Source organism: Jatropha curcas, chromosome 3 (genome assembly GCF_041381405.1).
Source record: "Jatropha curcas cultivar XTBG-Jc1 chromosome 3, XTBG_Jcur_1.0, whole genome shotgun sequence".
Lineage (NCBI taxonomy): Eukaryota > Viridiplantae > Streptophyta > Magnoliopsida > Malpighiales > Euphorbiaceae > Jatropha > Jatropha curcas.
This window is the reverse complement of record NC_143153.1, coordinates 1176896-1202012: the sequence shown is the minus strand read 5'-3', so window position 1 is coordinate 1202012 and position 25117 is coordinate 1176896. Positions and strand designations below refer to the sequence as shown.

The 25117-nt window shown below is 32.7% G+C and overlaps 5 protein-coding genes and 1 pseudogene across 5 annotated transcripts; 2 read left to right on the top strand and 4 right to left on the bottom strand.

The window, feature by feature from the left end:
• Positions 1–83: 83 nt before the first annotated feature.
• LOC105644743 (TPX2 (targeting protein for Xklp2) protein family) lies at positions 84–4051 on the bottom strand. Its single transcript, XM_089718818.1, has 8 exons — positions 3638–4051; positions 2015–2677; positions 1619–1936; positions 1430–1491; positions 1275–1349; positions 838–940; positions 678–749; positions 84–587 (listed from the first exon to the last, which is right to left on the bottom strand). The coding sequence occupies exons 1-8, from the start codon at positions 3704–3706 to the stop codon at positions 372–374; spliced, it is 1578 nt and encodes a 525-aa protein (XP_089574944.1). The 5' UTR covers positions 3707–4051; the 3' UTR covers positions 84–371.
• Positions 4052–7072: 3021 nt separating this feature from the next.
• On the top strand, positions 7073–8931 carry LOC105644742 (putative disease resistance protein At1g58400). Its single transcript, XM_089719767.1, has 2 exons — positions 7073–7317; positions 7396–8931. The coding sequence occupies exons 1-2, from the start codon at positions 7254–7256 to the stop codon at positions 8808–8810; spliced, it is 1479 nt and encodes a 492-aa protein (XP_089575893.1). The 5' UTR covers positions 7073–7253; the 3' UTR covers positions 8811–8931.
• Positions 8932–8960: 29 nt separating this feature from the next.
• LOC149497296 (small heat shock protein, chloroplastic-like) lies at positions 8961–9905 on the bottom strand (the record flags this gene model as incomplete). Its single annotated transcript, XM_089718848.1, has 2 exons — positions 8961–9581; positions 9695–9905. Coding segments are annotated over 2 exons (672 nt in total), but the record flags the coding sequence as incomplete, so codon positions are not given.
• Positions 9906–19747: 9842 nt separating this feature from the next.
• LOC149497295 (putative disease resistance protein At1g58400) lies at positions 19748–22412 on the top strand. Its single transcript, XM_089719611.1, has 2 exons — positions 19748–20180; positions 20259–22412. Exons 1-2 carry the CDS (start codon positions 20072–20074, stop codon positions 21596–21598), a joined length of 1449 nt encoding a protein of 482 aa, XP_089575737.1. The 5' UTR covers positions 19748–20071; the 3' UTR covers positions 21599–22412.
• Positions 21760–22427, bottom strand: LOC149497294 (heat shock protein 21, chloroplastic pseudogene; annotated as a pseudogene).
• Positions 22387–23113, bottom strand: LOC149497293 (myb-related protein 315-like). The gene is made up of 2 exons (XM_089719612.1): positions 22910–23113; positions 22387–22823 (listed from the first exon to the last, which is right to left on the bottom strand). The coding sequence occupies exons 1-2, from the start codon at positions 22999–23001 to the stop codon at positions 22430–22432; spliced, it is 486 nt and encodes a 161-aa protein (XP_089575738.1). The 5' UTR covers positions 23002–23113; the 3' UTR covers positions 22387–22429.
• Between the last annotated feature and the right edge of the window lie 2004 nt (positions 23114–25117).

The window sequence follows — 25117 nt, the reverse complement described above, 5'->3', positions numbered from 1 at the left end:
AGTGCACTGTTCAGGCATCAACAAACCTTTGAACTTCCGCTCAACTGTTTTAAAACAGAAAAAAAAAAAGAAACAGTATCAAATTATGCAACAACAATGCAAAGTTATATTTCATTCAGAATTGCATGAAAGCACATCACTTTTTACATGCACCATGTAACAATATTGCCAACCCTAGATGCAAAAACAAAGCATTCTTTTTATATCCCCAAAACTGCTTACAACTAACTATCCACTAGTATTACCCTAATCTGAATCCCACTGTCACTGCAGGTTTGTCTTTCTTCTTTGTAGTGTGTAATTACAAATGAAAATCTTCATAATCAATAGCCGGGTCAATCAATTCCTTGAAATAGCTTCTCTATGGGAGCTCAATGCTGAATATTTGGAGAAGCATTCTCATGTGCTTTTTTCCTTGTTAGCAAAGTGATCGAGTGAGTTGTGCTTTGGTTACCTTTCGGTACAACACGCTTAGAGCTTTCAGCATTGACTGAAGGCCTTTGAGGATGCTGAAAGCTTGCTTCCTGGACCATATAGGAAGAGGGCTTTCTTCCAAGTTTAGGAGATCGAGGCCGTGTCAATGGAATCTGCAATACATTATAATTCGAAAATTAAAATGCATGCAAATCTAATTTCTGCTAATACAAGCAGCATTATGGTAAGGTTTTACACAGAACCTTCGATTTTACATGCAAATGTGATTTCTCTGCCTCCTTTGCATTGTTTTTCTCTTCAAGCTTCTGAAAGAACTGGCAGAGCAAATGAAACAATGTGTCAAAGCCATAGCATACTTACAGATAAGGGGATAATACAAAGAACCAAAGTTTCTAATCTTGCCTCTTTACGTTTTGCAGCTCTTTCGCCACTCCTAAAGCTAAAAGGAGAAGATATAATTGAAGACCGTACTTTACTTCCACTTGCAGTTGAAGATTTTGTGCGGCTGCCATACAGTTAGTCAAGCATAATTTAGATAGTGCAATATATGGTGCTTTTGTATTTTAGTGCTAATATACAAGCTCCAAAAGAAAGCAAAATAATGAAAACGTCTGAAAAGCTGTTTGCCTAGGCATGCAAATTCGTGCCTTCAATTATGTCTTTTAATGTTTACTCACAATATGAAATCAATAAGGATTAAGCCAATTAGCAAGTTTCGAACAAATTCCTGAGAAATGTTTGAGAAGTGAGCATGTGCATATTGCTTGACTAATTATGGTAAGCATTATAAGTTCAACACAAATATGAACTATCTTTAAATTTAAGTAGCAGATTCTTACTCCCCAGAGATGGCCTGCAATATCCCGCCGGCTATTCTTCCTCCAGAAACTGATTTATTGAGTAGAGACTGACTTCTGCAAGAATACATCTTCAATGTGAGCACAAAAAATATTTAGAAAGGACCAACTTACTAGGCATTGTAGAGCATAAATACCTTCTATCTTCTGACTGGCGATTTATTGAAGGAAGAAGCTTTGATATCCCATAAACAGATGCCTACAGTTTGCAAAAGTAAGTCATCAGCTTGTGTTTATAGATATTTTCTGAGAATAATGCACAGGAGGGCAGTTGTGTGCTGCATATGTAGCAACTGAAAAGTAATCACAAAGAGGAACGGAGATACCCTTGTTGAATTTTGTGGCGTAGCTGAACTCTCTTTTGACATTCTGGTAGAACTTTTGCTCGTTTCTCTTGTGCTAGGAGGCAAATTAATCGACATGTGGACAGGTTTTGCATTTAATCTCTTTCTATCGATCAACTCTTCCAGAGATTTCTTTTTGCTTGGATTGACATTTGTTCCACCCTTCAGCTGTGTGGAATTAACCTGTTTGATAGAAGGCTTCGGGACTTTAGAAGCTCTACTCTGACTTGAAGATTTTGATGACGAATTCATTTGTCTTTTATTACTAGGTACGGCTACATTCTCCTTTTCAGCAGTTTCCTGATTCAAATGGTAATAACACGGAGTCGATAATTTAGCAGAATGCATGAAAAGAAGGCATAAAATTGAAGAATTTACCTTATTGGGCATTTTTGCTTCTTGAGTGGCCAAAATCTTGTCAGATTCCTCAGCATTATCAAGCTGCTTTGGATTTTCAATCTGAATAGAGCTTCCCACCTCAATCATTTCTCTTATCACTTTTTCAGTTGTTTCCACTATTGCATTTTGTAACCTATCCTCTGGATGAGACTCAGGAGACTGAGCTAGTGCATGGACATCTTTTTCCTGTTGTACACCAATAACAGTATTGCCAGTTGCCTCAGCTTCCACAAAATCTATAGGAGTATCCTTGTGAGTTCTGCCCACTATCTCTACTTCAGGAACGTTATTATCTGTAATTTCTGCTTCAGGAACATTATCAGCTGCAGTTTTTGCTTCAGGATCATTATTGGCTGCAGTTTTTGCTTCAGAAACATTATTGGCTGCAATATCTCCCTCAGGAACACTACTAAGTGCAGTATTTGCTTGCTCAAGCAAGGCTGCTGCTTTCATTGCAGCTCTCTGCTTGTAATGAGCTTCAAAATAAGCCTTCTTCTGAGCAACAGAACCTGGCTTGGAAAACTGCTCAACTTCTTCCAAATAGCGATTGTGAGAGAAAGTTGACCACTTTTCCCAAGCTAAAGTTTCCGACATAAATCTCCCAAATGAGATTGATTCAGTTAAGGCACGAAGGGGGTCCCCCTGTAATTCAAAAATTTTCCCAGTGAACACACAGCTTTTATAGTCTTTAATGTTACAGAAACCAAAAAAACATTAAACATAGAGCTGCCTAAAAACTCCAAGAAGATCAATAAGTACACCCATGATAAGCTATTAACCCAAATCAAGTCGCTTACTGCTACAATATAAAGATATTAATGCCAAGTAAAATAAATAAACTCGGATCAAAGGATTTCAATGAAGAAATATTAATTCATACAAGTCCAAGGAATGGCAATTATCAGTATCAATCCGAACATGTCTAATACATAACAGGAAGCACTAAAATCTGCATTTAAACACATAAAAAAAAAGACAAAAAAAAATTGAAAATATGCACCTGTAAAACACCCGAAAGTCCAAATAATCAGAAATACCTGTTTGGTTATTGGGAAAAGTTGGAAATAAAAAAATGGGATAAATTAATTCAACAAATTTTCTGAAATTCATTTGGAATTTCCTAGTTTCAAGCTTGGCACAAAAACAAAAATGCTCATTTCACCCTTATCAACTCAATTTATGGAATTTAACTAACTAACCAAATAAAATTATACCATTTATCAAATGAATTCTAAACTTCAAAAGCATTTATACTAAACAGAGTTAAAGTAAAATATGTATTACAAAGCATTAAGCATTTAATTAAGAACTCAAGTTATTAAAGGACTAACCCACTATCCACTAGCCCTATAAGCACCGATTTACACTCTGTTTGGTCCGATCAAATGGAAGGAAATATCAATTAAATCTCCATTTGCCCATTCGAACCACATGTATTTTCCAAGACCTCTAAATAACCAAACTGGGAATAGAAGCAAACTGATAACAATTAAACCAAAACCCACGAAAGTTTACAAAAGAACTTGTTTTAATAGCCATTACTTAAACATAATAAAATGATAAATATAGCAACATAGAACAAGAAAATTTTTAAGGACTAACCTCTTTGGCTTCACGAGAAGCAGTAGATGGGTGAGAGAATGATCTCATAAGACATGTTGGTTCAGCCATTTCACTCTTGTATAAAAAACGAAACCCTTTCTTTTCAAAACCCTTCTTTTTCTTTCTCTTCTTTATTTATATATATGTTTATTATAAAACTCTTCAGTCTCTTATGGACAACGGCTTCAAGGGCTCTCTGATCGCTCTTCCTTCCACTTTAAATTTGAAAATCTTAAAGTTGATGGCCCAATGGTTCAATTACATGTCCAGGCGAGAAAGACACAAGAAGAGAGAGAAAAGGGTTTCTGTGTATAAACACTGTAAAGTGTAAACTGCTTGAAATTGAAAGTAACTGAAATTTGCAGAGAAAGAAAGAAGCTTTTAGTGTGCAGGCATTTTTGTTTGCCTTTAAAGTGCAGGGTTTTTATATATATTTTTGATTTTTGATACACCAAACAAATTAAATAAATAAATGAAAATACCTACCAAAATAAGTTTTTGGTTGCAACCAGAATATTAACGACAATATTATTCAGATATAAATAATAAATCAGTTATAGATAAATTTTATTCATAAACATATTTAGCATTTTATTTTCTAAAAAAATCCTATATATATATATATTATATATATATATATATATATATTATACAAATCAAATAAATACATTTAACACAATTAAAATATTGGTGTATTTTCACCGAAAATAGAAACAGAATAAATAGCAATAATTTTTTAAATAATAATTAATTAGTTATTATTAATTTGTATAAAAAAAAGATATACACTAAATTTTTTTTTAAGTTTTTGCAAGAGTGTGGAGGATGTGGGGCCCACGTGGAAGCTCCTAACGTCTAGTTCTTTTTTGTCCTCTTGTTTTGGTTCTTTTACAAGTGAAAAATAAGAAAATAAATAAATGAGTGTGTGAAGCGAATGAAATGTGGGCTTATAGACGCCTCACACTCACAGATTGAGAGAATCTGCTTTATTATTATTATTATTATTATTATTATTATTATAGGAAATTACGGTTTGGTCCACCATCGTTTGAATTTGAAATGAGGAAAGGCAGACAAATCAAAGTCCAGTAATAGAGATTAAGCAACGGCTTTTGTCTTCAATTATTGATGACAGAGTCCACCTTTATTTTAATGGACCATTCCACCCTTCTCTTTTTAACGGTAAAATTGTACAAAGTGATTATTATTTTTAATAAACAAACAAACCCTATGGATTATGAATGTTAAGATACATAATATTCAAAAAATACATTTAAATACTTCCAACGGGTGAGATGAGATGATATAAATTTTTTTTTTTAATTAGATATCCCGATTTCGAACTCTAAATGTGAAATCATTTTCAACACTCGGAGAAAATAAACTCTAAACGTGAAGACTTTCAAAACTTAGAAAAAGTGTTTTTACCCCCTTTTATATGTCTGCCTAATGTAAATTCAAACTATTCGAGCCAATGAGCTATGGATACCGAATCATTAAAAAAAAAACATTGTTGAATGTTAAAACCTTGAGTTATATTAGGACACAACCTACTTTTTGGTTCTATTGGATTTTGAATCAAACACTAATTTACTTATAACTTTTAACTTAAAGATAAATTTAACTAAATTAGAAGTCAAACTAAAAGACCATCTATATTAGGAAAAAAGGTTTTATAAATATTGAAAATTCATGAAGATGTGTGATTTATCTCAATCCATTAAAAAGAAAATCTATTTTATCTGGGAAAAAAAATGAAAATTCAGCAATTACGTAGGGTAAAAGTTACTGAAATTCAATTTTTTTATGGAAACTTATTTTTTAGAAATGTAAAATTTGAAAAAAATTATTATAGGAAAGTTAAATATTGTATTGGAATGACAATAAAAGTTTTCCCTTGAACAATAAATATTGTATTATTTAAAATTTCTTTTTTTCTACGAGAATTTAATTTTCCACCGTTTAAAACGAGAAATTACTTTTCAGTATACATAAAAACACTTTCTACACGTAAAGACATAGCCTAGTGGTAATTCATATACAACTTGGCAATATATCTAAATTTGAATTCCCCTTCCTCAATTAAAAAATAAACACTTTCTAATTTTTAAACTTTTTTATTTTAAAAGGCATTGCAAATTTTACGACCAACCATGATATATGATGATGATAGTGATAATAATATAATCTTAGCAAAAGATCAAGATAGTGTCAATTTAATTACCAATATATCATTTTTTTTATCAGTAAATTCAATTTATTTTATTAATATGCCAGGAAAAATTTAACTTATCTAAGCAACAAATACAAATTAATAGGCTTCTAAATACGTCCGAACTTAGCCTAAAATAAGTGGAAAAACCTGAAAGAAAAATTTTAATATTTCATTTGTAGTTTGCACAAGTTGAAGTTGGTAAGGAATCAACATACACAAGGTCACAACCAGAAGTTGCATCTACCAAAATTTTCAAAGCTTGTTGATTTGGATTGGAGACCCCTCCAACTCAATTCATTCAACCAATAAAGAAAAATTAAAGAAAAATTAAAAAAAAAGGCACATTCCTTCTTATATATAATATAAAAAACCTGAAGAAAATTGAAATTTCAGTTAGGAGACATGAATTGCAGTTTTTGAAGCATCCCCAATTTTTCTTTTTAAACGAAGCTTATGGTATTCCAAATGTAGAATAATGGCGGAATGTATATAAAGGATCCAGTGATATTTACTTACATTCGGTGTACGAGTGATCGCATAGGCTTAATTTAATTAAAAAAATAATTATTTATATTACTTTTTTTTACTATATAATTTAAAAATTAAAATGTCATCCTTTAAACTAAAATACTGTTTAAAATTGGTTTGATATATAAATAGATGAAAAAACTTATTTAGACCCGTTCCGTAGTCCACTTATGGAGTAAACAAATGAAATTCATGATTTTCAAAAAAGTGTTCCGACTTTATCATTTTTTTTCTAAATGTATGGTCAGAAATACTCTCGTTTCAATAAAAATATTGAATTTCATTGATTTAGGCTATAGGTAGGGATATAGATTAGATCTAGCTAAGTTTTTCTCGTAAATGGAGAGGAAAAAAGTTATCTAGACCGGATCCATGACTCTACTATAAAATCAAAATATTTTTTAAAAAATTTTTAATTTTATTTATTCGATTCGTATATGGGATACGGACTCGATCTCAATGAGTTTTTTCCTAAATAGATAAGTCCTATCTGTAAAAATTTTTTGCTGCAGTAACTATTGTCTGCTGACTTCGAAAAGTGTTATCTTTTGAAAAATAATTATTTCATTTTTTAGATTTATCCGTCTTCGATTAAAATATTTGAAATGTTTCTGAAATTTACCCTGTTTGGTCATTCTATAAAAAAAAAAAAACACATATTTTCCATTAATTTTAAAGTAAAACGATAAGGTTAACTTTTGTAAACTTCTTTCCCATGTCAGTTGCTTATCTTTTCCCTTATATTTTCTTTCTTCTAGATTTTCAGATCTCGATGATGAAATAATTGTTTTCCCTCATCTTTTCTGGTTCCTTCACGCATCCAAAAATATGCCTCAGATCTGCTTCACTCGTTAATCAAATGATCGAATAGAAATGTATTTTGCGGAGATGCAAAGAAGAAGGGATAGCTTATCTTCTACAGCACTAAACGAAATAGGTGAGAGTCGTTCTTCTTCTTCAGCTGATTTCGTTTCAATATATCGAAGTCTTCCTCATTATCTCATGTCCTGCTTAGACTATTGGGCTATCTTTCATAGAGGACGATATCCTCTTCTTTTTTCGAAGGCTGAGATGGCTCGGCTTTTATCAGCTGAAGCTCTGATACCGGAGAAAGAAGGGGAACTCATAGATAATGTAGCAAATAACGTTATCGACGAGTTAATTCATCTAGGACCGCTGAGAGAAACATACATATATGGAGATGGGCCTTGTATTGCCTTTAATGAATCATATGTAAATTTATGCGTTGTCGAGGTGGATGAAGTGGAATTTTTGGCTGAAGCTGCGAATTTACCTGTACGAGCTATAATACATCAATACCGCAACAATATTCCTCCTGATTTCAAAACCCTTCAAATTCGTTCTCTATTTTTGGATTCAGTCGGATTTTCTCGGGCCTCTATGGAAACTATTTGCAAGTTGCAATATTTATTGGTGTTACATTTGGATGGCCGCCTTTTGGAGAGATTACCTGACGAAGTGGGTGACTTGTTTCACCTGAGATATTTGGGGCTGAGTTCTTTAGATATGGATGAACTTCCACAGACATTAGGCAACCTTCAAAACCTACAAACTTTGGATATAATCACCCATAGAAAACTGAAGGAATTGCCTTTACAAGTCTTTAATATTCAACAGTTGAGACACATCAATATCATAACAGGCCACCCGAGCACTTCAAGTGGAATTAGAGTTCCAAGTGGAATTGGAACATTGAAAAGTCTTCTTACTTTAGGTGAAGTATATGCTGGAGGCGTCATTGCCAGTGAACTAAGCTCGTTAACCCAACTGCAACAACTCAGTGTCGGCTGTGTGTCTGAAGATAATTCCACCCAACTATTTGCAGCCATCACGAAGATGGAAAATCTTGTCTCCTTGTCACTCAAAGCAGATGAATTCTACTCCCTTAATTCATCTGTTCTAGATTTGGAATCATTTTCCCCTCCATCTTCTATTAAACATCTGAGGTTATATGGTGCCCTTGTTGAAATGCCTGCTTGGCTTGCCTCCATGGAAAACCTCACTGTGTTACATTTAAGTTATTCCAATCTGTTAGAGCCCCCAGCCCCTACACTTCAATTTCTCCCCAAATTAAAGGTTCTTCGTCTAGGTCGTGCTTATAAAGTACGCTGCATCGGTAAAGAGTTCTGTGACGCCGGTGGGTTTCCAAAGCTTGAAATACTTACTTTCCATGGTGTGGATATCCTAGTGGAGTGGACGGAGATAGGCCGTGGAGCTTTTCCTAGTTTAAGGTATCTTGAATTTTGGCGTTGTAAAAACTTGAGGTTTCTTCCAGAAGGCTTACAGAATATTTCTAGTCTTCAGGTGTTGAAATTGTGTCATACACATCTCGACCTTACAAGGCGATTACTGGGTGAAGAGAGTTACAAGATCAAGCATATTTCAAAAGTCAGCTTCATCGGTTGCTGAAAGAATTAATAAAAAATAAGTTAAAAAAAAAAGAAAAAAAAAACTCTCTATGTTATTTTATTTCATTAGGTGATTGTACAGCTAATATGATATATATATATTTTTATAAGTTTTCCTTGAATGACAATTAAAATATCGGCCACTCCAGAATGCAATTCCATGATCAGAATATTATTAGCCACAAAGTTTTGGTTCTCTTCACACCCAAAGCTTCTTACATAGTACTATACAAAAAAAAAAAAAAGAAAAAAAAAAAAAAAAAAGAAAACATCATTTGGATGAACTTCACATACATATAGGAAGTGAATGATCATTGAACATTGATATCAAGAATCTTGCCAGTGGTAGAAGCTTTAGGAATGGTTATATACAAAACTCCATCTTTAACCTCAGCTTTTATTTTCTCAAACTGTATGTTTTCAGGTAATGCAATTCTGCAGCTATATTTCCCATAGCTCTTAGCAGACCATCCTCCTTCTTCTTCTTCCTCTATTCCATTTTGTGCACCATTGACATTATTTTTCTCGGGCACCTTCTCTGCCTTCACATCTTCTTTAGTCATTCCAGGCATGTCAAATCTCATCTTGTACTCTGTTTCTCCTTCTTTTATCTCCCATGGAGTCCTTCCTCTGCTATACCCACTTCGTTCAACTGGTGATGGTGGCTCTGATGGCCAAGTAGCCGTATAGGCAAAAGGGTCTTCCATCATTCTCTCCATCGTCTCCATCATCTGCTGTACTGTTCTAGCTGTAGGAAATCTGTCCCATAGCCCTGCAATTCAAGATTTTTCTGAAAATCTTAAAAACCCCACATTTTACAACTAAATTTAGACAATTAAGAGAGAACAATTAATTTGTAACTAATTAATTAAATTAATTACATACCTACTGGAGCAACAGGAGCCGTTCTTTTCTTGGTTTGGGGGTGTTGGTGGTGGTGCTGCTTGGTGGCTTTCCGTAAATGATAAAGATTGTCTCTATTTTCTGCTGCCTTTGCTTTGACAATGAAACGAAGGTTTCTTGATCGAAAAGAAGTGCTTTTTGATGATAAAGGAAGAGAAAAGCTTAAATTGGAAACCCGAGGAAAATTGAAATTTCAATTAGGAGGCATGAATTGCAGTTTTTGAACCATTCCCAATTTTTCTTTTTAAATGAAGCTTATGGTATTCCAAATGTAGAATAACGGCCGAATGTATATAAAGGATACAATAATATTTACTTACATTCCGTGTACGAGTGATCGCATACGCTTAATTTAATTAAAAAAATAATTATTTTTAAATATTACTTATTTTTTTTAGTATATAATTTAAAAATTAAAATGTCATCTTTAAACTAAAATACTGTTTAAGATTGGTTAATATATAAGTAGATGAAAAAACTTACTTAAACCTCGTCCATAGCATTGTTTATAGGAAATTACGGTTTGGTTCACCATTGTTTGAATTTGAAATGAGGAAAGGCAGACAAATCAAGTCCAGTAATAGAGATTAAGCAATGGCTTTTGTCTGCAATTATTGATGATAGAGTCCGCCTTTATTTTAATGGACCACCCAACCCTTCTCTTTTTAACGGTAAAATTGTACAAGACAAGTCAATTTCCTTTATTTAACGGTAAAATGGTATTATAATCCAACAAAGGTTGATGGATTACGTTACTTCAAGCTTAAATGGTGAGTAGTTACTTCAAGCCTAAATGGTTCACAGAAATGAGTAGTAAATGCTAACTAATTTGAAATTAAACCTGTTTTATTGTTTGAGACTAGCATTATAAATGTAGAATCCGCTCGTCCTTAGTTAAGAATAACATTACAATATCGTATACCCTTTTCTACCATTAATGCTTATTGGAAACTTATGAAAGTATACTGATATGATTCTGATTTGATCTTGTGGCTCTAATTTATTTTCAATAAGTTGCCAGCTGGCATTGACGGTTATTTTTCTTAGTTTAAGAGCAATAGAGATCTGTATGAAAAAGTATCTCTCTTTGTACCTGAATTTTTCGATTCTCTCTCAAGAAAATGATCTGAATTTCTCAGTTGATTTCTTCTTGACTATGATTGCCATGAATCAGCTCATCATGGTATCAGAGCATTTAGGTTACTGAAGGTTGATCTTAAATTCTTTTTCTTCTGCATCAATCAGAGCAAATGACGAATCCCGATGATTTGGAGCCAAACATATCTCAGATTGCAAGATCAGAAGCTGAATTGACTAATGATCCTCTGAATTTAACTAATTCAGATCATCCTGGACTGAATCTAGTCAGTGTACCTTTGAATGGAAACAATTATCACTCTTGGAGCAGATCCATAACTATAGCTCTCAGAGCGAAGAATAAGCTGGATTTCATTAATGGAAGGTATGAGAAACCTAACTCTAATTCTCCTGTGTATGAGAAATGGATGAGAACAGACAGTATGGTAGTTTCATGGCTTTTGAACTCGATATCGAAAGATATCGCTGAAGCTTTTCTATATTCAAATTCAGCCAAAGAACTTTGGGATGAATTATTTCAAAGATATGGTGATAGTAATGGACCTCTTCTTTACCAGATCACAAGGGAGATTTCTAGTTTTAGCCAAGGAAATTACTCAATAACAGTGTATTTCACAAAACTTAAACAAAAGTGGGATGAATTGGCTAGTTTAAAGAAGTTTCCTGTTTGCAGTTGCGGTGCAGCAAAATTCTTTATGGATTTTGAGAATGATTCAAGGTTGATGCAATTTCTTATGGGCCTAAATGATAGTTATGATCACGTGAGGAATCAAATTTTACTGATGGACCCCTTGCCATCAATTAATAAAGCTTATTCAATGGTCTTGCGTGTGGAGAAGCAAAGAGAAATGAACCATTTTACTGTTGAATCTAGTGAATCTTCTGCAATTTTGCTTGCTCAGGGTAATTCAGGTTACAAGAAAAGAAATTTTAAGGATAGCAAGAACAATTATAAGAGAAGGGAGAGTACTGGAAAGGAGAACCAGTTTTGTGACAATTGTAGAACCAAAGGCCATACAAGGGAGACATGTTTCAAGATTGTAGGATATCCATATTGGTATTATGAATTAAAGCAGAAGAAAGGTCAGTCACAAGCTCATATTGTTGACAATGCAGGAGAAACTCCTTTTGATGTCCAGAATGAAAACTCAAAAGGACCTACAGCAGAATGGAGTGAAAATCTCACTAAGATCATTCAACAAGAAGTTATGAAAGCCATGAAGGGCAAGCAGATGATGACTGTAACTGATGAAAATGTATATGTGAACAATTGTTCTTTTACAGGTACTGCATCTAACAAGGTCTTTAAAGGTACTGATGATAAGAACATAGGTGAATGGATCATTGACACAGGGTGTACTGACCATATGACCTATAACATTTCTTTTTTTGACACATTACACAAATTAGCCAAACCAAAATCTGTCAAATTACCTGATGGAGCCATAAAACTAGTTCATTATATAGGAACAATAAAGCTAAATGACAGAATTATTTTGACCAATGTCCTTTACATACCTTCTTTCAAATGTAATTTGATCTCAGTAACATCATTAACCAAAACAAATAAAATTGCAGTTAAATCCTTACCAAATTGTTCTATTTTTCAGGATTTGCAGAGTAACGAGAAGATTGCCATTGGTCATGAGCAAGATGGGTTATATTTGCTGAATAAGAAGTCTTTTGATATTGTAAGTAGTAAATGTATGACTACTTGTACTGAAAATAGTAGGAAAATACAAAACTTTAAACTTTGGCATTCTAGACTAGGACATGTTTCTAATCAAAGACTGAGATATGCTGGTGTACTTGATCATGATGAATTGTGTGACATTGTATGCTCAATATGTCCTATTTCTAAGCAATCAAGAGTTCCTTTTCCTACAAATGTTACAAAATCAGAAAAATTATTCCAATTAATACACATAGATCTATGGGGTCCTTATGGTGTGCAGTCTATAACTGGAGCAAAATTCATGGTAACTATAGTGGAAGATAAATCTAGGTATACATGGGTGTATATGATAAATACTAAGCATCAAGTTTGTTCAGTTTTAAGCCATTACTTGCAGTTAATTGAAACACAATTTGGAGTTAAAGTGCAAAAGGTTAGAACTGACAATGGAACTGAGTTTTTGAATACTCAATGTAGGGATTTATTTCAATCTAAGGGTATAATGCATCAAAGATCTTCCATATACACTCCCCAACAAAATGGTGTGGTAGAGAGAAAACATAGGAGTTTGTTACAGATAGCAAGGGCATTTATGTTCCAAGGTCATTTTCCTAAAAATTTCTGGTCTGAATGTCTATTGGCAGCAACTCATGTTATAAATAGAATACCTACTGTGGTTTTAGATCGGAAGTCACCTTATGAGGAATTGAATGGTAAACCTCCTGATATCTCATATTTCAGAACTATTGGTTGCCTTTGTTTTGCAACAAATACAAATCCTCACAAAACAAAATTCGATCATAGAGCACAACTTGCAGTTTTACTTGGTTACTCCCAAAACCATAAAGCATATAAATTGTTCAATATTAATTCTAAAACCATTTTTCATTCTCGAGATGTACTTTTTCATGAACAACAATTTCCTTTCCAAATTTCACACTCCATTACCCATGATACACCTATTTTACCAAATATACTAGAACCAATTAATGATTTTCACCATGATCTTGAAAATAATTCCTCTTTATCAAATTCTCCTTCTTCCGAACCTTCAAACTTGGTTACCCAATTACATGATTCTTTAGATATTCAGGAGAGTCATATTATATCAGATGCACATAGTCATTCAGATCATGAAACTAGATTAGAACATATAGATTCTCAACCAGTCATTAGAAGGAGTAATAGAGTGACACAAAAACCATCTTGGCTTCAAGATTTTGTGGCAGCAGCACATACCAATGGTACATCATCTGTTACTCAACGATCCATCTCAGGTATTTCTACTCTCCATCCCCGTTCTACACTTTTACCTATATCCTTATGCATTAGTTCATCATATACTTCTTTTGTATCCAATGTGTCAAAGATTCCAGAGCCTGTTTCTTTTCATCAAGCTAATAAAGACCTTAATTGGGTGCAAGCCATGCAAAAGGAACTTGCAGTCTTAGAGGAGAAGAAGACTTGGGTTCTAACTGATTTACCAAAGGGTAAGAAACCTATTGGTTCTAAATGGGTGTACAGGGTAAAGTACAAATCAGATGGGAGTGTTGACCGGTATAAGGCACGTTTAGTTGCCAAGGGTTATACATAATTATTGGGATTAGATTATACTGAAACTTTTTCCCCTGTGGCTAAACTAGTGACTGTTAGAATATTTTTGGCAGTTGTTGCTTCTAAAGGGTGGTCCTTGCATCAATTGGATATCAATAATGCATATCTCCATGGTTTTCTTGATGAAGATATATATATGATACCTCCAGCAGGTTACACAAAAGTCATTCCAGGACAGGTCTGCAAGTTACAGAGATCTTTGTATGGCTTAAAGCAAGCAGGCCGTCAATGGAATAAAGAACTTACCAAGCATTTAGGAGAGTATGGGTTTCAACAGTCCCAAAATGATCATTGTCTTTTTACAAAAGGTACAAACAATGATTTTTTGGCTTTATTATTATACGTAGATGATATTTTGATTACTGGATTTGATGAAAAGTTGATTGTTGATGTCAAGCAGTTTTTACATGACAAATTTACTATCAAAGATCTAGGCTATGCTAAGTTTTTCTTAGGTTTGGAGATAGCTAGATCAGAAACGGGCCTGTGTGTTACACAAAGAAAATATATAATGGATTTGGTACAGGAGGTTAGTATACAAGATGCCACAGCAGTACATACTCCTTTAATCCAGGGTCTAAAACTTAAACCAGATGACGGTGATTTATTGAAGGATCCTGAACAATATCGAAGTTTAGTGGGCCGCTTGCTCTACCTCAATTTAACAAGACCAGATGTAACTTACTCAGTTCAGCAACTGAGTCAATTCATGCAAGCCCCTACTACAACACACTTAAAAGCTGCTATTCATGTGTTGAAGTACTTGAAAACTTATCCAACAACAGGATTGTTTTTTCCTGCCACCAATTCCTTTCAACTACAAGCTTTCTATGATGCTGATTGGGCCTCTTGCCTCACCACTAGAAAGTCTCTTACTGGATATTGCATTTACTTGGGGAATTCCTTAATTTCATGGAAAAAAAAAAAAAACAAAACACTGTTAGTAGATCTACTGCAGAGGCTGAGTATCGTGCCATGGCTGTTACTGTGTGTGAGTTGAAGTGGATTTCTTATGTGCTTCAAGATCTCCAGTTATCTTTGTATCTTCCCATTCCATTATTTTGTGACAACCAGGCTGCTTTACACATAGCAGCAAATCCCGTGTTCCATGAAAGAACGAAACATATTGACATTGATTGTCATGTGGTTCGTAATCAGCTTCAAAATGGGTTCATTTTTCTTAGTTTAAGAGCAATAGAGATCTGTATGAAAAAATATCTCTCTTTGTACCTGTATTTTTCGATTCTCTCTCAAGAAAATGATCTGAATTTCTCAGTTGATTTCTTCTTGACTATGATTGCCATGAATCAGCTCATCAACTTACCTCTTCGTATCTGATCCAGAAACGCCTGTTCTGGTTATGACCTCAACATTACCACACTGACTCTGCTCTGATTCAACAACTTCGGAGTTGTCAAAACAATCAGTAATTACAATTCAAGAATGTTGGTTTTCTTTTTTATCTGTAACCAAATTAGATTTTCTTTCACCTTCGATCTGTTCTTCGTCATAACTAGACGGATTTAGCTCTGCTTCAGAAACACCTATACAGCTTATGACCTCAGCATTACCACACTGATTCTGCTCTGATTCAGCAACATCTGCAGATTTCTAAGTTATAATTGATTCAATACTGTCTTCCTCCCCAGCCCTTTTATTGTCAGCAGGTAGCATTCCTTCGCGACTCATATAGTTTAGTGTCTACCTGCAAGCAGAACTAATTGTCTCGGTTTCAAGGAGCTGCTGAACGCTGCCACCTTCTCCTCCGAATAAACCACAATTTGTTCAAATATGAGCTTTTGCACCATCACAGCTGACATGAAAACATGCTTAATTAAAGATAATGACGTGGAACCATTAAATTGCATGCGGAACCTGTTAGTATCGTCAAAGCAACACCGAGAAGCTTCGCTAAAAGCCATGGTGAAGATTCTGGTTTCATCATCCATCTCTTTGGCCGATTTTGTGGGGATAGTCCAACACGATCCCCTCACTATTACCTTGAATGTAGATAACAGACTGTATCCCCTCACTATTTTATAAATTAGTCGTGTTCAAACTTGTTTGATAAACTACAAAACGTCCGAGTTTTGACTGGTTTTTGAGCTTGGCTTGGGCTTTTACTTAATACATATTTAACAAGTCCATCACTGTTGAATTTGAAAACAACAAAATTTGATTTTACTCGTAGTAGTCAACTCAGCTAGTGGCTCAAAAACAATCATAATGTTTTTATTAAATTTTCCTTAGAAAAATTTATGTATTTGTTTCCTTAAAATACAAAAAATTATATTTTGCCTCTGAAAAATTTTAAAAATTTCACTTCAGCCAAAATGTTGCTATTTTCTTACAGTCAATTTTAAGGACAATTAGCTTGGATTATTAATTTTTTGTATGGAAAAAAAAGGAAAAGCATTTAATTATTAATTATTAGTGCAAACCATGAGTATCGCAAGATAAACGCAAGGCTAGAGATTTCTTAACAATAAAACAGGTTTAATTTCAAATTGGTTAGCATTTACTGGTGGACATACTAGTCCTTTCTGTGAACCATTTAAGCTTGGAATAATGTAATCCATCAACCTTTGCTGTGTTGGATTTTGCTCAGCCATAACTCCCGAATTTCTTCTTTTCTTTTTCCTTGTCTATCTTGAAAGAAAATGTTCAATCTCAGGCTGATAATCTTCTAATTCATTGGTTGAAGATCTAGTACTTGGCATATAAATTAGTCGATATGTGCTCCTGCAAAAATTTGAATCAAAAGTAAGTTGGTACCTAATAAAAAAAAAAACAAATGCTATAAATCATACATAAGAACTTTTTCGTTAAATAACAAAATATCGTTCCCCGGCAACGGCGCCGAAAACTTGTTGCACTCCTTGATTACTCGCAAGTATACGGATCGCAACGTAGTAATAAAAAGATCGATCCCACTAGGAATAGGTTATGTCCACTCTACTACTTATCCTTAACATTTATGTTTACAGTAATAAAACATGTAATTAAATATACTACTTAATTTTTATTGAATAAGAGGTAGTAGAATACTTAAAAGAATTTATTATGCAATGAATTTTCTTTTTCTATAACAAAAATATGTAACATGCAATAAACGATTCTTTAATCACATATAGTAAAATATAATTCAACCTCTCGGTATGGAATTATTCTATTTATTATATGTATCTCTACATATAATAATTTCCTTACTTTAATATTTCTTTGGGTTCTACCAAATGCTAGTCAAGTTAAATATTCAACAATGGTAATAAAATTGATCATTCTAGTGAACCTAATAATTTATTTAGGGTCGGCAACTTCTGAAAGCAAACAAAATGTTCGATTTGTACTATTAGAGCATTCTAGTGAATCAGTAACTCCCTACTTTGTTACTTTGTCCGTTCAATTTTTGTCCTCATCTTAATTATATATGACACAAGGAATGATATCATAATTATTATTTATTTATATTTTATTATCATATTATGATTTTTTTTTGAAAAGAATTATCATATTATGATTAGAAATATAATTTGCTGTGTTTAGTTATGGTACCCTGATTTGTTTGTAACGTTTTCCTATGATTGTTGCGTGATATTTTGTGTCAGAGTTTTCAGCTGAAGTGACAATGTTGCCTATGTAGGCCAACGTGGCTTTAGGCAGGATTCACCGTCCAGTGGAAGGACACTTATCTTCTCTTTTTCTTTTTATTTTTTTATTTTTTTTCTATATATACGTAGAAAAATAGATTACTTAACAGGATAGTTTCAGAGACATATGTAAAGAATAACATTACACATGGTATATATTGCAATGTGATATCTACATGTATTTAATTAATATAAAGATAGAATATACTTTTTACCTTCTCAATAATTCTTATTATTTGTAAATCTCCTTATATTTATCTTATGTACATTAATGTTTTTTGTCATTTCAGAGTAATTCATTTCCTAAGAAGTTGATTGATATACAAAAAAATTCAAATTATATTTTCTAGAAAAAAATAATTTCCTTCGACATATATCTTATGCTTTCTCGTAGATATACCATTTTGAACCAAATGAAGCTTAAAAGATTTTATATATATATATATATATATATATATAGTGCAACTTTGACATAGATTAAAGAAAACTAGTTAATGTAGTTTATTTAATTTTTTTTAAATACCCATTTATCAATATTAAATGATGTCTGTATAATTGAAAATATAAATGTGCTTTTATTGAATAGAAGTATATTAGTAATAATTTGACAATAAATTATCTTTTAAAAAGGAAAATTTTAACTTATCTAAGCAACAAATCCAAATTAATAGGCTTCTAAATACATCCAAACTTAGCCTAAAATAAGTGAAAAAACCTGAAAGAAAAATATTAATATTTCATTTGTAGTTTTCACAAGGTCACAACAAGCAGTTGCATCTACCGAAATTTTCAAAGCTTGTTGATATGGATTGGAGACCTCTCCAACTCGATTCATTCAACCAATAAAGAAAAATTAAAGCAAAAAAAAAAAAAAAAAAAAAAAAAAGGCACTTTCCTTTTTATATATAATATAAAAAAACCTGAAGAAAATTGAAATTTCAATTAGGAGGCATGAATTGCAGTTTTTGAGGCATCCCCAATTTTTCTTTCTAAATGAAGCTTATGGTATTCCAAATGTAGAATAATGGCCCAATGTATATAAAGGATCCAGTGATATTTAGTTACATTCCGTGTACGAGTGATTGCATACGCTTAATTTAATTAAAAAAATAATTATTTTTAAATATTACTTGTTTTTTTTACTATATAATTTAAAAATTAAAATGTCATCCTTTAAACTAAAATATTGTTTAAAATTGATTTGATATATAAATAGATGAAAAAACTTACTTAAACCCGGTCCATAATCCACTTATGAACCAAACAAATGAAATTCATGATTTTAAAAAAAATGTTCCTGACTTTATCATTTTTTTTTAAAATGTATGGTCAGAAATACCCTCTTTCAATAAGAATATTAAATTTCATTGGTTTAGGCCATAGGTAGGGATATAGACCGGATTTAGGTAAGTTTTTCTTGAAAGTAGATAGGGAAAAACTTACCTAGACTGGATCCATGACCCTAGTTATAGACCGAATCAATGATATTCAATATTGTTTTTGAAACAAGAGTATTTGTGACCATACACTTTGAAAACAATGATAAAGTCGGAACACTTTTTAAAAAATTCTTAATTTTATTTATTCGGTTCGTACATGGGGTATGAACCTGGTGTCGACGAGTTTTTCTTAAGTAGATAAGTCCTTCCTGTCAAAATTTTTTATTGCATTGACTGCTGTCTGCTGACTTCGAAAAATGTTATTTTTTGGAAAAATAATTATTTCATCTCTGAGGTGTACCATAATTATCTACATAGTCTAGTTTTTTATCAAAATATTTTAAATATCCCTGAGATTTGCCTCCGTGATACTGCTTGGTCATTCCGTAAAAAAAACATACATTTTCCATTAATTTTAAAGTAAAAAGACAAGACTAAAGTAAAAAAAAACACACATTTTTCTAAATTTTGGCTAAATTGATGTTGAACAGTTAAAATTATAGGGTCACCGCTCGTTTTGTAGATTCTTTGTCCCTTTTTTTTTTTTTTTTCCTTTATTATCCTTTTCTTTCTTTACCCTTTGAATTTGATGGTGGATCTCTGAAGAAATTCTTGTTACCCTTAAAGCTTCTCTTAAAGTGACAATTGAAAAGGCATCAAGCATCTTTTTTCTCTGGAGCTGGTGTTGATTAGTTGAGAATTGATCTTCAATTAAGATACCATTTATCTCTTTCTTTGATTTTGGTGCTTTTTTATACATGGATATTGTTTGTATTTACCATTTTTGTGAGTGCTGGAAATACAGAAAAGTGAGATTAAGAAAATCTATTAATTAGATATTCTCTAGGTTTTCAGATCTCAGTTCCTTCACGCATCCAAAAATATGCCTCAGATCTGCTTCACTCGTGAATCAACTGATCGAAAAGAAATGTATTTTGCGGAGATGCAAAGAAGAAAGGATAGCTTATCTTCTACAGCACTAGACGAAATAGGTGAGAGTTGTTCTTCTTCTTCAGCTGATTTCGTTTCAATATATCAAAGTCTTCCTCATTATCTCATGTCCTGCTTAGACTATTGCGCTATCGTTCTTAGAGGAGTAGATAATTTGACGAGGGCTGAGATGGCTCGGCTTTTATCAGCTGAAGATCTGATACCAGAGAAAGAAGGGGAACTCATAGATAATGTAGCAAATAACGTTATCGACGAGTTAATTCATCTAGGACTGCTGATAGAAACACACAAAGAGACATATATTTCTGATGATGGGCCTTATATTGACTTTAATGAATCACATGTAAATTTATGCGTTGTCGAGGTGGATGAAGTGGAATTTTTGGCTGAAGCTGCGAATTTACCTGTACGAGCTATAATACATCATTGCCGGAACAATATTCCTCCTGATTTCAAAACCCTTCAAATTCGTTCTCTATTTTTGACTTCATTAAGATCTGGTTTTTCTCGGGCCTATATGGAAACTATTTGCAAGTTGCAATATCTATTGGTGTTACGTTTGGATGGCGGCCTTGGGGAGGGATTACCTGACGAAGTGGGTGACTTGTTTCACCTGAGATATTTGAGCTCGAAATTTTTTTTTAAGGGTGAACTTCCACAGACATTAGGCAACCTTCAAAACCTACAAACTTTGAATATACGCAGCTACACTCTAGAGGGCATTAGATTTCCAAGTGGAATTGGAACATTGAAAAGTCTTCTTACTTTAGGTGAAGTATATGCTGGAGGCGTCACTGCCAGTGAACTAAGCTCGTTAACCCAACTGCAACAACTCAGTGTTGGCTGTGTGTCTGAAGATAATTCCACCCAACTATTTGCAGCCATCACGAAGATGGAAAATCTTGTCTCCTTGTCACTCAAAGCAGATGAATGGGACTCCTTTCATTTATCTGTTCTAGATTTGGAATCATTTTCCCCTCCATCTTCTATTAAACATCTGAGGTTATATGGTGCCCTTGTTGAAATGCCTGCTTGGCTTGCCTCCATGGAAAACCTCACTGTGTTATATTTATTTAATTCCAATCTATTAGAGCCCCCAGCCCCTACACTTCAATTTCTTCCCAAATTAAAGGTTCTTCATATAGATCGTGCTTATAAAGTACGCTGCATCGGTAAAGAGTTCTGTGACGCAGGTGGGTTTCCAAAGCTTGAAATACTTACTTTCCATCATGTGGATATCCTAGTGGAGTGGACGGAGATAGGCCGTGGAGCTTTTCCTAGTTTAAGGTATCTTGAATTTTGGTGGTGTCCAAACTTGAGGTTTCTTCCAGAAGGCTTACAGAATATTTCTAGTCTTCAGGTGTTGAATTTGTGTTATACACATATCGACCTTAATAGGCGATTATTTGGTGAAGAGAGTTACAAGATCAATCATATTCCAAAAGTCAGCTTCTTCTAAAAAATAAGTTCAAAAAAAAAAAAAAAAAAAAAAGAAAGAAAACTCTCGATGTTACTTTATTTCATTAGGTGATTGTACAGCTACTATGATATATATATATATATATATATATGTATAAAAGTTTTCCTTGAATGACAATTAAAATATCGGCCACTCCAGGATGCAATTCCATGATCAGAATATTATTAGCCAGAAAGTTTTGGTTCTCTTTACACCCAAAGCTTCTTACATGGTACTAACCAAAAAAAAAAAAAAAAAAAAAAGTCATTTAGATAAACTTCACATGCATATAGGAAGTGAATGATCATTGAACATTGATATCAAGAATCCTGCCAGTGGTAGAAGCTTTAGGAATGGTTATATACAAAACTCCATCTTTAACCTCAACTTTTATTTTCTCAAACTGTATGTTCTCAGGTAATGCAATTCTGCATCTATATTTCCCATAGCTCTTAGCAGACCATCCTCCATCTTCTTCTTCTTCCTCTATTCCATTTTGTGCACCATTGACATTATTTTTCTCGGGCACCTCCTCTGCTTTCAAAACCAACATCTTCTCTTCAACCCATACCTTCACATCTTCTTTAGTCATTCCAGGCATGTCAAATCTCATCTTGTACTCTGTTTCTCCTTCTTTTATCTCCCATGGAGTCCTCCCTCTGCTATACCCACTTCGTTCAACTGGTGATGGTGGCTCTGATGGCCAATTACCCGTATAGGCAAAAGGGTCTTCCATCATTCTCTCCATCGTCTCCATCATCTGCTGTACTGTTCTATACATTTTCACGAATAAAAAAAAAAAAAAAAAAAAGAATTTACAATCCAAATTCCTTAGCATAATTGATGACTGTCAAAAGGAAAAATCTCTTCCAGATTACTAAAGCCATTCCATGAAAGCAAAGAGTCTACATTATCAATCCAATTCTGCTGAGATTCTTCTCTGATGACAGATTCTTCAATTTTTGAACAAAAAGATTCAGATTTATCAGTACAAGAGTTCAAAACAGATCCTGCATCAAATTCTTTTCTCAAAGATTCACTTTCTATCTGATAATCCTTCACTTTTGACTCTTCTTTAGCGGTTTCAGCTTCTTCTGTATCAATTCTCTTATGGGTTTGTGGGTCTATACCAAGAATCTTTAGTTTCTTCTTAATTCTTATATTCCAATGGTTCTTTATTTCATTATCTGTACGGCCTGGAAAATGTGCAGCAATTTTAGACCACCTGCAGAATTATACAAAATTTAATAATTTCATACCGTGTGTTTAATAGTGATTTAAAAAGTATAATCACAAGAATTAATTGCAAACCTGTTACCCAAACGCGAATGGAGTTCGATTATTTGATCTTCTTCTGATTCTGTTAAAGCTCCTCTTTTAAGATCAGGCCTCAAGTAATTCATCCATCTCAATCTGCAACTCTTCCCACACCTTAATAAACCTACATATGTACTTAATATTAACCACAAGAACAAGAAAATATTTGTCTTTCTGTTACAAAAACAAGAAATGCCAAGAAGCTAGTTAATCAAGAGAAGCAACGGCTTTTGTCTGCAATTATTGATGATAGAGTCCACCTTTATTTTAATGGACCACTCAACCCTTCTCTTTTTAACGGTGAAATTGTACAAAGTGATTATTATTTTTAATAAACAAACAAACCCTATGTCTTATGAATGTTAAGATACATAATATGTTATTTTCATGTGATCAAAAATCATATTCAAAAAATACAGTTAAATATTTTCGATGGGGTGAGATGAGATAGTATAGATTCTTTTTATTTTAATCAGATATTTTGAATTCGAACTCCTTTTATATATCTGCCTAATGTGAATTCAAACTAATCGAGTCAATGAGCTATGGATACCGAATCATAAAAAAACAAAACATTGTTGAAAATTAAAACCTCGGGTCATATTTGGACACCACCAACTTTTTGGTTCTATTGGATTTTAAATCAAACACTAATTTACTTATAACTTTTAACTTAAAAGATAAATTTAACTAAATTAGAAGTCAAACCAAATCTATATTAGGAAAAAAGGTTTTATAAATATTGAAAATTCATGAAGATGTGTGATTTATTTCAATCCATTAAAAAAGAAAATCTATTTTATCTGGGAAAAAAATTGAAAATTCAGCAATTACGTAGGGTTTAGTTACTGAAATTCAATTTTTTTTATGGAAACTTATTTTTTTAGAAAGGTAAAATTTGAAAAAAAAAATATTATAGGAAAGTTAAATATTGTATTGGAATGACAATAAAAGTTTTCCGTTGAACAATAAATATTGTATTATTTAAAATTTCCTTTTTTTCTACGAGAATTTAATTTTCCACCATTTAAAACGAGAAATTACTTTCAGTATACATAAAAACACTTTCTACATGTCAAGACATAGCCTAGTGGTAATGCATATACAACCTGGCAATAGATCTAAATTTAAATTTCCCTTCCATTTTCTAATTTTTAAACTTTTATATTTTAAAAGGCATTGCAAATTTTACGGCTAACCATGATATATGATGATGATAATGATAATAATATAATCTTAGCAAAAAATTAAGATAATATCAATTTAATTACCAATATATCATTTTTTTATCAGTAAATTCAATTTATTTTTTTATCAGTAAAGGATGGGCCCAAGCTAAATTTATGTGTTCATAAATTTTTTGTCGAGATTAGGCTAAACTTGCCAATTTGTTTTGCCCTTTGTTTGGCAAGTTTTTTCCTCTAAATTGATCACCTCAATAGTAAATATTCTTACAAGATTTTCTTACCAATAATAATATGAGAAAGTAAATAAAAAAATACATATACATTTTATTTTTAATGATGCTAATTTCATTATAAATATTGTGAATTACTTATTTTATGTCTACAACAAAAGTAAGTCATTAGACTAATAGCTCAGTGATTATTGTGGTTAATTTTGTATTAGTAGATTCTAATAAAACAATAAGAAAAAATGACTATATTTTCATTTATCAAACAAAAACCATACTGCAACCATAAAAAGTAAAATATTGAATTTTCTTCTTTAAGTGAGCTTGGAGGTTCAAACGATGTTAAGAATTCGATCCTCATAGATAGAGCAAAATATTTACTGGGAGCACTTCATTTTTAATGGACCGACCTGGCACGTGCAAATTTTAATCCTAATTCAACAGTCTAGAGGTTTATGTGATTGTATCAAAAAAGGAAGAAAAAGAAAAAAAAGAGTAATCTTCTGGAAATATTCCTATAGGAATCCAAATGTGAATGGCCAAATTTCTCCTAAGATGCTTAAAAGTTCTCATCTAATTTGTAATGCATGTGCACTAGAAATGCAGCCAAATACATTATAAAGAATCATCTTACAAATGTTGTTGATAATGAGATCATTACATTACGCAATTTGTGGAAATTCTCTTCTCAATTTTTCTGGTGGCTTTATTCTAAGTATATTGGCCTCCAAAAGTCTTATGTTTTGCATTTTCCTTTTTGGATACTCATTCTGATCTGCTCTACCTCA

What these genes read in the sequence shown, in the direction of transcription:
- LOC105644743 (XM_089718818.1), bottom strand. Translation starts at nt 3,706, where the DNA reads ATGGCTGAACCAACATGTCTTATGAGATCATTCTCTCACCCATCTACT. An exon ending in AAGCAAAAATGCCCAATAAG is followed by an intron (nt 1,937 to 2,014) that starts GTAAATTCTTCA and finishes CATTTGAATCAG; the next exon opens with GAAACTGCTGAAAAGGAGAA. An exon ending in CGCCAGTCAGAAGATAGAAG is followed by an intron (nt 1,350 to 1,429) that starts GTATTTATGCTC and finishes GTATTCTTGCAG; the next exon opens with AAGTCAGTCTCTACTCAATA.
- LOC105644742 (XM_089719767.1), top strand. Translation starts at nt 7,254, where the DNA reads ATGTATTTTGCGGAGATGCAAAGAAGAAGGGATAGCTTATCTTCTACA. An exon ending in TACAGCACTAAACGAAATAG is followed by an intron (nt 7,318 to 7,395) that starts GTGAGAGTCGTT and finishes TGTCCTGCTTAG; the next exon opens with ACTATTGGGCTATCTTTCAT.
- LOC149497295 (XM_089719611.1), top strand. Translation starts at nt 20,072, where the DNA reads ATGCCTCAGATCTGCTTCACTCGTGAATCAACTGATCGAAAAGAAATG. An exon ending in TACAGCACTAGACGAAATAG is followed by an intron (nt 20,181 to 20,258) that starts GTGAGAGTTGTT and finishes TGTCCTGCTTAG; the next exon opens with ACTATTGCGCTATCGTTCTT.
- LOC149497293 (XM_089719612.1), bottom strand. Translation starts at nt 23,001, where the DNA reads ATGAATTACTTGAGGCCTGATCTTAAAAGAGGAGCTTTAACAGAATCA. An exon ending in CATTCGCGTTTGGGTAACAG is followed by an intron (nt 22,824 to 22,909) that starts GTTTGCAATTAA and finishes ATAATTCTGCAG; the next exon opens with GTGGTCTAAAATTGCTGCAC.